The sequence below is a fragment of the Notothenia rossii genome (assembly GCF_949606895.1).
Source record: "Notothenia rossii genome assembly, chromosome: 1".
Lineage (NCBI taxonomy): Eukaryota > Metazoa > Chordata > Actinopteri > Perciformes > Nototheniidae > Notothenia > Notothenia rossii.
This window is the reverse complement of record NC_136912.1, coordinates 7,687,848-7,700,963: the sequence shown is the minus strand read 5'-3', so window position 1 is coordinate 7,700,963 and position 13,116 is coordinate 7,687,848. Positions and strand designations below refer to the sequence as shown.

The 13,116-nt window shown below is 42.5% G+C and overlaps 1 protein-coding gene and 1 long non-coding RNA gene across 2 annotated transcripts in view; one reads left to right on the top strand and one right to left on the bottom strand.

The window, feature by feature from the left end:
- Window positions 1-12,180, bottom strand: part of LOC307040697 (homeobox protein Meis1-like) — a 53,714-nt gene extending 41,534 nt beyond the window's left edge. The window contains exons 1-4 of the mRNA XM_079683811.1: window positions 11,965-12,180; window positions 2,384-2,525; window positions 221-271; window positions 76-126 (exon numbers count right to left, since the gene is read on the bottom strand). Coding sequence (XP_079539937.1) covers window positions 76-126; window positions 221-271; window positions 2,384-2,525; window positions 11,965-12,143 — 423 coding nt within the window. The 5' untranslated portion in view covers window positions 12,144-12,180. The remainder of the gene's footprint in view (window positions 1-75; window positions 127-220; window positions 272-2,383; window positions 2,526-11,964) is intronic.
- Window positions 6,262-11,047, top strand: LOC307040775. The gene is made up of 2 exons (XR_013808604.1): window positions 6,262-10,349; window positions 10,762-11,047. It is a non-coding gene; the product is annotated as an uncharacterized lncRNA (long non-coding RNA).
- Window positions 12,181-13,116: the final 936 nt, after the last annotated feature.

The window sequence follows — 13,116 nt, the reverse complement described above, 5'->3', positions numbered from 1 at the left end:
AAATTCCAGCGTGTCGACATTGTTCTTGAGTGTTTATTAAAATTAAAAGTCAAAGGTCACTGAGACGAGTCTGACCTTCTCGAGCTCCAGGAGGTGGAAGCGAAGCACTTGTATCGACTGGACCATCTACAGAAAAAACACGTGATAATAATGAACAAATGAGACAAAAATAATCACTTTGAATTTAAATATTTAAACTCTTGACGGTGAAGTCACTCACCAAATTATCCAGCTCTGGGTTTGCTGAAAATAAAGGCCTCTCTGATCGTAACTAGACACAGAACAAATATATATTATGATTAGTGAACAACACAGCCCTCTGCCCTGTTGGGTTGAGTTTCTAGTCAAATAAAAGAACCCTAGCAGATTTACTATCCCTGGAGGATTTACAATTAGACATTCAGAATGAACAGTTTCATAGTTCATAGTTAGTTTGAGGAGCTGCAGTTCAATTTTCCATCTGAAATAACCAACCCTCTAATCTAGCAGATATCATGAGCTGCAGGATTTGACAATGAGGTCAAATGTATGTGTCTGTTCTACGGTGGCCGACAGGTGCAAACACTCTACAACAGCATAAAACATTTCCATCAGGAGAAACGCACCACACATTTTATAAAAACAATGCAACATGCAAATGAAGAAACATCTTCACAAACTTCACAACACATACGCAGGGTTTAGAAAACATTCACAAACTTGACAAAACATTTCATATGTTTACTAAAAGTGCTGAAACGAAACACAGCATGAAGCTCGAAACACAATGGAAACCAGGGGACACTAAAGAGTGGCGCACACAGCTGGGACCGGATAGTTGCCAAGGCGAGAAAAATAAGGTAAACAACAACAAAATAGTAGCGGAGGATACTGGAGGGTATTTTAGTTGCAGGATAATTGCAGTTTTAAACAACTTGTTAATGGGTCATGTTGACTTTAAAGATCACATGTCATGGCTATTTCTACTTATCATAATTCCATTGTTGAGGTCTACTAGAATAAATGTATATTGTGCAATTTTCCAAACTCACATTGGTTTCTCATACAGCATCTCTGTATAGTATGTGCATTCACTCTCTGTCCTAAACGGCTTGTTGGAGCTCCTGCCCCCCCCCCACTCCCCCTCCGTGTGAGCCCAGTGGCCGTCAGCCAGACAGCGAAACCCAGCTCGGAACACACACACACGCCCGCAGCCTGGCTGGGAGTTTGTGTGTGTGCTCAGGAGTTCCGCCATGTCTCGCTGTCTCGCTGACTCCACACCAGTGAGCCAGCTCACACTGTCCCGTTCCTCGCAGCAGCGAGCCTCGCAACGTCCCGCCGAGTGTGTTTGTGTGAGGAAGTCCGCAGGTTGATCAAAACGTAACGGAGCCGTTACGTTTTGATCAATCCGCGGACTTCACTATACCCAAGAAGTAAACAATGGAATAAGAGAAATCCTCAACGAGGCGTTCTGGGGCAGCATAGACAGGTCTTCTCTGTGTTAGAGTTTTACTCCCTACAGGGTGTACTTTGAGGGTTAGTGACTCTGCAGACCGTTTACATGCATAAAAACCTTCATAACACACAAGGGGACGGGTAATAACCAGAAAAGTATGACATGGGACCTTTAAATGGGTACATGCTATAAAGTCCTAATAGCTACATATCAAGCTAAGACTGAAGTTAAAGCCAATCCATCTTAAACATCGATCACTTCAAAATGCTGCTCTCACATTAGTGCATTGATCATGATATTCTCATTCTGTATTGTGCACAGAGAGTAGCTTCATACTTTTAAAACTTTAAAGCATATTTGGCAGAAAAAACCTACTGTTATTGCAGGACTTTCGATTTCCTCTTTTTTAAGTAAACTATTCTTCTTGTCTATGATTCTGTTGCACTATATCTTAATGCTTTAATGTAAGTAAAGCACTTTGAATTGCCTTTTGTTGAAAGGTGCTCTATAAATAAACTTGCCTTGCCTTCTTCCAGACAAATAAACAGACAATGCACAAAAAGTGGGATAAATATGAGTTCAGCAGGGCCGAAAACACATTTGCGCAGATCTGTTCTTTATAGAGTGCCACAGTGACGCGTCCCAAAACCCGGAAGTAAGTTAGCATTTTACCACTTCCGGTTCCTTCGACAAAAACCAGGATTTTGGAAAATAGCTCAAAATAAGGTCTGTGGTTGAAACACATTTAAGAGACAGATCACGTTTTGTTCAGCCGGATAATCTACCCTACTTTTATAATTTTCGAAAAAGCTATTTTCCAAAACCCTATGGAGAAATTGCATTGGTTTTTGTCGAAGGAACCGGAAGGAGTTTACTTCCTGGTTTTAGGACGCGTCACCGTGGCACTCTATTATCTCCAGCACATGGTTGAAGAGCGTGTTCCTGTACCTGCTTGGAGAAGACGGCGATGTCCTCGTTGAAGGAGTCCGAGGAGCAGACGTCTCCTCCGGCCACGCCGCTCTCTCTCGGCGTGTTCGTCGCCAATTCACATTTTTCAAAAATCAGTGCGAGGAGAGGGAATAAAGGATGCCTGCAGGAGAGAGAGGAAGAGGAGGAAGAGGAAGAGGGATCAACTCAGACTGTCATACATCGTTAATACTTTTGATTGCAGGACTCTTACATGGAGGTGTTGCTACTTTTGCTGAAGTTAAGGTAATGGTATAGTAACTTGACGGAGAGGTCAAAGTCACAGATCGCTCGCCTGGTACAGACTGCTATGAAAATGATGGGGGTTAAAAAGCACCCATCTCTCCAAAACATATACGAGCAGTCCGTTATCAGACAGGCAAAACAAATGGTGTCTGATCCCACCCACATACTCCACCCATAACTCCAGCTCCTACTTTCTGGTAGAAGATTCAGGGTTCCCAAGAGCAGGCTGAACCGCTATAAGCACTCATTCCTACCTATGTCCATTAAGCTCCTTAACATTCACATGAAATGAAATGTAGTCAAATGTACTTTTTAAATGTTGGCCATGAGGGGTAGAGCAATAGGTCGCCATTGTCAGTATGTGCGTCCGTGTATTGTGTTTGTTCAAACGGTGTATGACTGATGATATGTGTATGTCTCTTAATGTCCACTATGTTTGTATATGTACATGTATGCAGAACTGCAGGACGGAGTCCAGAACAAATGTCCTTAAGGGGACAATAAAGTATATCGTATCGTAAGGAGCTGGAAATACCGCCACTATCGAGCCAAATGTTTCAGTTTTGACCTCCTTGCAATCAAGTCTCTTAACCACTGACTCACTGATAATGTTTGTCTGGAAAGAAAACGCTCAGTTCTCAAACCAATTAATCTAAAAGAAAACTAAACGAAGAAAGAAGACGTTTTCACAGAAGAAGAAAGCTGTCCTCAGAGAGCTTTCTGTCCTCATTAGGTGTGTGTTTTTGTTGTGCTTTTTACAGTGTCAATGAACTCATCAACCATGTATAATGTGTCCTTTTGATTTTGATACTTGCTGCTCTCACTTAAATACAAGATTTTGACTATTACCAAACAAATATTGTGATTGCAGGACTTCAACATAAGTTAAGGAGCTGAAAAGACTGTTTCCTTCACAGACACATTTTTCAGTTTTGACCTCCTTGTGATCTAGCAGCAGGCTTCACTTCATCAAACTAACTCACAGATAAAGTTGGCCTGGCTCAGCTCGGCCTGGAATGGAAAAGCCCCGACAGAGAGAAGTCAAACAGATAAATCAAACCTAACACAGAACAAGTTTTTACAGAGGAAGAAACTGTCCTGAAAGAAGCTTTTGTCATCAGTTGTGTGCTTTTGTTTTACTTTTCACAGCGTCAGTGTGAAACTCAGCGTACCCATAAATGTCATTTATTTTTCTGCATCACGAGTTCTCTTCCTTGTGCTGCTCATACTCAAGTCGTTTTCATATATTTGTACACATGCCATACTCAGTTTCAAGACATTGCTTGAGTTTTAGACTGAGATGTTGCTACTTTCACTTAAGGGTCTCCTATCATCCCTCTATTCCCTCTATTCCAGCCCTGTTTAGAGAAACCATGGATGTATAATAAGAACTGGATACAGCGTGGGAGGCGGGGTCTCGTTCTTTCCTATGAGAGCTGCTCATTGGCGCATGGAGGCAAAATGGCCCAACTTTTGAGAGAGCGAAACGTCACAGTAGCCCCTCATGCCTGTCAGAGCAGAAGAACCCGTATGTGCGCTCACAGAGCATGCGCCCTTTAAGCCCCGCCCCCGAGCGCCCACTCTCGGCTCACTAGAATGAATGGAGAGAGAAAATAAATCTGAATCGGCTTTAAGTGCATTTTACAACTTTAAGGACTCAATGATTCTAATAAGGGCTAGAAAATAGTTCACACAGGGTAGTTTATTTAGTTAAACAAAAATTGTTCGCTGATTTACAGACGTCTCTTTCCCCATGTTAGTCAATGGGAAAAGGTGTTTTGGACCGAGTGACTTCACGGACTGATACGGAAGTTGCAGTACCGCCGTTTGGACACAACGAATATCGGGCACAGAGTCTGGTGCACTTCCTTCTGGCTTGAGAGAAACGCGGATTTTGGGTCCTTGGCTTTAAAAAAAAAAAAAAGAGGAGGCGGAGCTAATCGAATTCTACCGGAGATAAAGTTAAATTCTGCTGTGATAAAACGCCATCCTGTTCTAAACCACATCAAGGATTATTTCTGAAACAGTATCGAGCTCAAATTATTTTTCTCTTGTAAGTTCCTTTTTTTATTTCCTGCTTTTTAAAACACATGTGCTCTCCAGTACAGGTTAGCTCTGAGTGTTAGCGAGGCTAATGTAAACAAAGACGAGATTACGTCCAAAACACGTCAGGCATTGTTTCTGATAGCAACTCTCTGTGGGTCCACCATCCGAAATTACGTAATATCAGCAGAAAATCTGTATCCGCTCGTTGTATCCCGTTTTTAAAAGATTTGGGTACGGAGGAAAAGAGAAAGGGTTTTATTTTGTTGACGCTGTGTGAGTTCCCCGACACACCGGGGACATATTTATGTATAAAAGACATCAAAAAGTGCATTTTGCATGATAGGTCCCCTTTAAGTATATTTTCCGCCAACAATTCATCTGCATTTTTCAGTTTTGAACTCAGAGTTACTTCATCACACAAATCAGATAATGTTAGTCTGGCTCAGCTCGGCCTGGAATGAAACTACATCAAGAAAGAAGTGTCCTGCCTTTTTGTCCTTATCAGTTTGTGAACTTTTAATTTGATACTTTCTACTCATTTCAAGACTTGTACTTTTACTGAAGTAATATTGTGATTATTGGACTTTAACATGGAGGTGTTGCTACTCGTACTAAAGTTAAGGATCTTAAAATACTTTTTACGCCACTGTTGTATATAGACTCTCCTTGCACTATTTCCATTCTATTTTATTTGCATTACTCACATTATTTTAACTATTGTATTTGTGTTATTGTGTTGCACTGTTTGAGGAGCCTGTGACCTGAGATTTTCATCGACATATCTGCACCGTAGCTATGCACACATGACAAGAAAAGCCTTGAATCTGTTGAGCCACATTCTTCAGTTTGGACCGAATCAAGCAGCACTTCATCAAACAAACTCACAGATAATGTTGGTCTGGAACGGAAAAGCTCAGCGCCTTACCGTTGAAAGTCAAACAGATAAATCAAAAGTGAAGCTAAACCCAGAAAGAAAGAAAAAAAGGTTTTCACTCTCCTGAAAGAGTTGCTGCGTCATCGTGATTTGTGTGTTTTTGTTTTAGTTTTTACAGCGTCAGTGAACCCATCTTCAAAAACACCTTTCTACAATTTAGCCTTTTAGGAAGCAAACTCCTGCTTTCACACCTTCAATCTAAATGTATTTGTTATATGTCTAATCTGTGCTATTTTTTGTTTGTTCTTATGTCTTTTACTGGTATCTGTATTCTGTCTGATATCGTGAGATGTGTATGTGAAGCACTTTGGACTGCACTGTTTGTATGAAAGGTGCTCTACAAGATTATTATTATTATTATTAATGCTTAATTGTACGCATCGGTTTGTACTCACTACTTTAAAGCAGATGTGTGTCTCTTGGCGTAAAGAAGTGGAATTCTTTGCCGAATGATTTAAAGGGCTGTAAGAAAACGTCTAACGTAATTAGACGGTACGAAGTTGGCTTTTGATTGTGTTCTGGTTTTATGTTTCAGTATTTGTAAGCGACGGTGACTGAAAGAATATTGCTTTTATTTGACTTTTTATGGTTATTTCATTTATATTATTTTTTTTGTAAGAAGGGGCAGGTCAAATGAAGCTCAGCGCAAGTTCAGGCAGGAAGACCTATCACTTCGTATTGCGCGTCATGGCAATACTCGCTCCCTTCACTAAAGGATAGGGAGCGCCACTCCCCACTCCTCAGCTAACCTATCACTTCCCTCCATTCACAAGCCTAATCATCGCACCTGTTAATCCCTCTATATATGCTCTCCCCTTTTCCATCAGCTGTCTTCCAGGTGTCAACGCGCAAGCAGCAGCAGGGCTTCGTCCCAGCTCCGGGTATTGATCCATCAACTCCGCAGTCTTGCGGATTAAGCTACAGGGGGCGTTCCCCAGTTGGCTAGCGGTTCTAGCCGGCCACCCCGCAAACCCGGATGCGGAAGAAAAAGACAAGGATACTGAGCTCCACGGAAGTTCCTCCGGCTTAATGGAAATGAGCTACTTCAGGCAAACAATTGACACACGCCTTCAGTCTCTCGAGAGGGCATCACTGGCATCAGGGCCGCTCAAATGCGGCGCTTCCGGCCTTCACGCGGAACGGGCCCTCATCGCTTGCGAAGCTTCACCCACTTCCGGCTTCAACCACAACCCCTCTTGCAGGCAGGCAGGGCTCAAGCTACATCTCATCGAAGCTACTCCTCCTCCCGGCTCAGTAGCAGTACTGGTCTCTAAGTGCGTCTTAGGTGGCAAGCAGGTAGTGATGGCGAGATGAAGCCTTATGAAGCTTTGAAGCTTTCCAGCAATTGGTTCGCAAAGGGTTCATGTCATGAGGCTTCATCATGGGCTTCATTTGAACATAAACCCCTGTTGGTCAAAGCGTGTAAAACAGGCAAATTGGAAATCTCAACAGTTGCGCTCTATCTCATACCGAGTTTCCAATGAGTAAAGCCTTAGAATAACTCTAAACAACGAACATAAAATCCTATTTTCATGTTAACAATATTGTTTTCATTCCAGTTGAACGATTGTGATTGAAAAGCCGATAGGAGGCTGGTAAACATTGCAAAGAGGGATTCGTATTCCTTAATATTATTCATAAACTTAACCACGTTGTAGCCTGAGAAGGCTAAACCATATCAGGAATACATTTATTAACTGCATTATCTCATTTAGCTGTAGCTTCTATAAGCAAACCCTGCGGTCGTGGGTCGGCTGCTTTCCAGCGAGCCACAGCCCACACGCTGAATCTACCCAAAAAAAACAAACAAAACAAAAAGCACTGGATATATCTTATCTGCATTTATTCATTTACTTATTCATGTTTTATTCCTACATTTATTTATGCTGTATCTATTTATACTTATGACATTTTCCGACCTCTATATAAGTAAGGGTCTGAGCTCTTTTAATTCCATCGTGTCACCAGCGGACCCGGGTACAGGAGGGGTAATATGGTTTTGTTATACATCCATGGGTATTATGAGCGTTGTGGCTCAACGGTTCAAATGAATCGCTTCCCGAAGCAGTCACGTGGTATCGACAGGCAGCGAGGTTCGCTTGTCATCGATGACGTCACTGGCCCAAAATGATACAAGCCTCGATACATGCTTCACAAAAAGATTGGGGATTACTCGACACACGCTCCGAAGCCTCGGCGCAATACGTAACATCACTACTAGCAGGTTCAGCGCACAGCAGGCTCGCCTCCTTTCCCTGCGCCTCACCGCTAAAACAGGTAAGAAAAGAGAAGAAAGAAAAGAGAGAAAGGAAAGAAGGAGAAAAGAAGAAGAAAGAGAAAAGCAAAAGAAGAGAAGAACGAAGAAGAAAGAGAAAGAGAAGAAGAAAAAGGAGAGAGGAAAAAAGAGAGAATATCGTTGCTTTAGTTTAGGGTTAAGGTGAGTTCCAGGCAGTGTCGGGTGTAACGCGTTACAGCATGAGTTATGCAGTTCGGGTAACTACTACCCGTCACAATGCTCAGTAAGTACCGCAGTTTCAAGCTTCACACAGCCAGGATGCTGCCCATCCGTGGTTTTTGGGGGTTTCTTTCAGGGAGAAAGAGATGTTCATGTAAGATGATAAAAGACAGTCTAATCACCCAACCAGCACATCAGCATCTACGTCTCACCGTGGCGTAATTAAACTGCTAATTAAGCTAGTCCTATACCAGGGCTCGATAGTAACGGTTGCCATTGGCAACCATTTGGAAATGTCAACCACTTCTTGGACTTTGGTTGCCATCAGTGGCAACCAGTTTTTAACATAAGAAATAAGGACAGCAAACGTGCACCCCAAAATAGATAAATGTTCATATTCGTTTTTAAGAGTGATATTTAATTGTCGTGACCAGTCGGAACCTGATACTTAAATTGCACGTGCATTGGCGTGATTACAGAGCCAGAAGCGATGCACGTTTACTCGCGTGCGCGGTGCGCCGCGTGTTTGTTTTACAACAAAATGGCGAAGCAAAAATAAGTTGCTTGACTGTGATAAAAGTTCAGCCAACACCTCAACTTCTCCAATGAATGTTCAAAGTGATTCAACTGATGGAGCGTAAGGTAAAACCCGAACGAAAAACAAAGAGGAATGTTTTCTATTCACTTCCGGTAAAAGTTCCTTCAAAATAAGAGTCCCGATCTTATTACTACAAAATAAAAGTGCAAAACGAAACTTTACCATAGAAAATGGTTGCATTAAATTATAATCACTCTATAAAAAGGTAACACATTTTAAATATAGTTAGACTTATTAAAGGTAATTTACAGCATCAATAATTAATATCAAATGTTTAACTATGAATGGTTATCATTTATTTAACATTAGAAATGTATTAGTCTGGGCAATCCAAGACTTCATGCTGAAGGGCCAATGGGTCTATGGTGGGGGTCAGCACAAAGGTCAAGAAAACCCACATTTGAAAGGGAGACAACGGATGATCAAGAAACTGGTGACTTGCTCAATTCATTTGCGAGGGATCTATGAAGACAGGACAACAGCAGCACTACTGGTATTTTGTATACCAGCAATTGAGGGTGGACAAGTTTACTACCACTTAGGTTCAAATAAATGCGTTAATTACTATTGTAAAGCATTTGAACATTCTCGTGTCACATGTTCATTATTAAGTGGATGTATAACTGTATAGCATCTTAATTATTTAAAATATAAGGTATCAAAAAGGGCAACCGTATTTTCAGTTGGCAACCAAAAGCGGATGCCTGGTTGTCAGCCTGGCAACCACTTTTAAAAGTTAGTGTTGAGCCCTGCCTATATCATGGGTCATGTCTCAGCATTTACCTAAGCAAATATTATTTCATGCTGCTCATATTGCACTCATATATTTGGTTCATGCTCACATGGCTTATGTTAAGCAGGGTATGATATTCATGCATCATTGTACTCAAGCCAACAGCCGCATTACATTGTCTACATCTCCCTCTTCGCCGGGCATCGGCTCGTGCCGGCTATCCAAGATCTCTCCAGTTTACCTCTGGTAAACATGCATATAACTGGTGGTGGTGTCTTAAGAGCATTTCAGGGCTCGTTCAGGATAGGTGCAGCAAACCTGCCGCAATCAAGGTAATTGTTCCTCTTCCCTACAACAACCGCTTCTCATCCTACATTCGTCCGAACGCCAGTGCCGTGCTGGCTATCCAAAGGTCTCTCCAACCTTCAAATTGGTACGTATCCATATAACTGGTGGTGGTTCTTAGCATGTCAGCACGTATATTCGCCCCGCGGCTCATGTTTATCCTTGCATGTCTAACCCTGTACGTCCAGGTTGTAACCTTCGGGTCTGTATAAAATGTGTCCCTGCGAAGTCAGGTTGCCCCGTACGTCCGGGATGCCCTGTACGTCCAGGATGCCCCGTTCGTCCGGGATGCCCCGTACGTCCGGGAAGCCCTGTATGTCCAGGACGCCCTGTATGTCCAGGATGCCCCGTACGTCCGGGATGCCCCGTATGTCCGGGAAGCCCCGTATGTCCGGGACGCCCCGTATGTCCGGGATGCCCCGTACGTCCGGGATGCCCCGTACGTCCGGGAAGCCCTGTATGTCCAGGACGCCCTGTATGTCCAGGATGCCCTGTACGTCCAGGAAGCCCTGTACGTCCAGGGAGGATGCCTAAATCCCCACATGTACTAACCTCTCTTTTCATCCATAGATTTCCACTGCATCCCACAAGGTAAGATTTCATCACGTTCAGTACTTCATACCTTCACTTCTTTTGGGGGTTCATCGGAAACGGTTCTTCCCTTCCCGAATGACATCCTACAAAACCTGGGCCTAATCGCCAAACACCATTTCATTCACTTGTTATAAACTGTCATCATTATGTTTCATTTATATAATGTGACCCGATAATAAACATGTATTCCATACATCACGTCTCTCCTGAGTGAAATGAAGCTCAGCGCAAGTTCAGGCAGGAAGACCTATCACTTCGTATTGCGCGTCATGGCAATACTCGCTCCCTTCACTAAAGGATAGGGAGCGCCACTCCCCACTCCTCAGCTAACCTATCACTTCCCTCCATTCACAAGCCTAATCATCGCACCTGTTAATCCCTCTATATATGCTCTCCCCTTTTCCATCAGCTGTCTTCCAGGTGTCAACGCGCAACCCTCCTCCACCCCTTCGCCTCCTGCTTCCAACTCAGGGCCAAGCTCAACCTTCTCCCTTCCAACCGGACCTAACCACTTATCACCACCACCAGTGTCTAGACCCAGGGGGGTTCATCGGAAACGGTTCTTCCCTTCCCGAATGACATCCTACAAAACCTGGGCCTAATCGCCAAACACCATTTCATTCACTTGTTATAAACTGTCATCATTATGTTTCATTTATATAATGTGACCCGATAATAAACATGTATTCCATACATCACGTCTCTCCTGAGTGAAATAAGATTCTCTTCTCCCTGCTCCTTTCCACCATGTGCTATGAAACAAAACAACCAGTATAAGTGTACATGTTTTGTTTTAAAAGGTCCCCTATTCTACTGTTTTTCATCAATACATTATAGGTCTCAAATATATCCAGAGCCTGTCTCTGATTGGCTGAAACACCAAACGGATCATTGCAGCATTACCCATAATCCCCTCTGTTTCAGCCCTGTTTCCAAAGTGCTGATTCTCTGTCTGTTACTTTAGATGAAAATAAGGAGCCACTCCCCATGCCCCTCTGAGAGAGATATGGTTACAAAGAACACAATGGTGCTCTAGGAGGAGATTCAGGTGATAAGGGGGGGGGTTACCTTGGTTGCTGATTGGCTAATGGTTACACAAGACAAAACATCGCTATGACATCATCAAGTGGTCAAAATCTGATCAGCTCATTTTCGGACAGGTTTTTATAGACATGGATCAAAAAGAGAGAGAATCTTTGTTCCTGAAACTTTGAGAATCTCTTTCCACAGAGGGGACACATGTTGATGTAGAAGAGACATGAAGAAGAGGGGACACATGTTGATGTAGAAGAGACATGAAGAAGAGGGGACACATGTTGATGTAGAAGAGACATGAAGGAGAGGAGACAGATGTTGATGTAGAAGAGACATGGAGAAGAGGGGACACATGTTGATGTACAAGAGACATGAAGAAGAGGGGACACATGTTGATGTAGAAGAGACATGGAGAAGAGGGGACACATGTTGATGTAGAAGAGACATCAAGAAGAGGGGATACATGTTGATGTAGAAGAGACATGAAGAAGAGGATTTTGCATATAGTTGACCTTTAAAATAACTGCCTTGTGTGGAATAAACAAATAAATAAATATTACAATTATTATTATCTTACCCATAAATGGCGTCTTTGTCCCTCTTGACGGCGTCCCCGGGCCCCATGCTGCTGCCGCTGGTGTGTGTGGACTGGGAGAACGGGTGGGGGGGGAACGGACCAGCAGCAGCAGCGGCGGCGGCCATGTGCAGCGAGCGGGCAGCGGCGTGATGATGATGATGGTGAGGGTCTCCATACATCCCACCCAACCCCTCCAGCCCGTAGTGAGCCAGGTCTTCATACTGAAACACAGATAAGAGAGGGGTCACCTTTGACCTTTAAGAGGTGTTCGCTGACCCCAGAGAAAGGGCAAACGCAGATATATGTGAACGATAAAACTAACTGTGTTTAAAAGCAGGGTGAAGATGTTTTTGTGATGATACAGTAGGTATTTCTTTCCCTGGGGACACTATTTTGGCCAAAGTATTTTGTTCACAAATGTCGCTTCATTAAAATGTCTCCAGTATTTATTGTGTTTTCTTAATGACACAAAACTATACATTAATTAAACGTTGCAAAAAAAACACATTTCCATGCACCTTAATTTGCGTTTTGTTTCTTTTACTTGTCATTTAGTCTTCTTTCTGTTTTCTGTTCGCAATGCCCTCAGTTTGATTTCAGTATATGACATTGATGTGAGGTTGCCTTTTACTGATGTCTTTGGAAATGTTCAATAAAAATTGGAAGAACAAAAATGTGCCTTATTTTGTCCACAAAGCCTAATTTGTTTTAAAAAAACATTAAAAGCTTGCACAAAGAAATCCTACTAAATCTAAAACACTTTCGGAGAAGTTAAGGGGCCCAATAATAAAACATGAAATGCAATGTGGCATAAATGTGCATTATCATGAGCTAAAGGAAGAAACAAACCTGACCATACGTGTTACAAAATGACCTGAGAAGTCCTGCATGTACTGATCAGTAACCGTAAATATTGCTTGAGATAGTTTCTTGTTTTTCCCCAGCCTTGGTAAATATCTACTCTGACCTCCAACTGACCCCTCATTTACATCTTAACGTCTATGTTAAAATGTCCCCTTGAGTTATGGCATAATGAAACACGATAAAATGAGACAATCTGAACTCAACAGGTGCAAAAATCTCTGGTGTCTTCAGTTATTGATTCTTATTCACTCTTAGTTTTTGTACATGTTCTTGGCTTTATAATGGCTG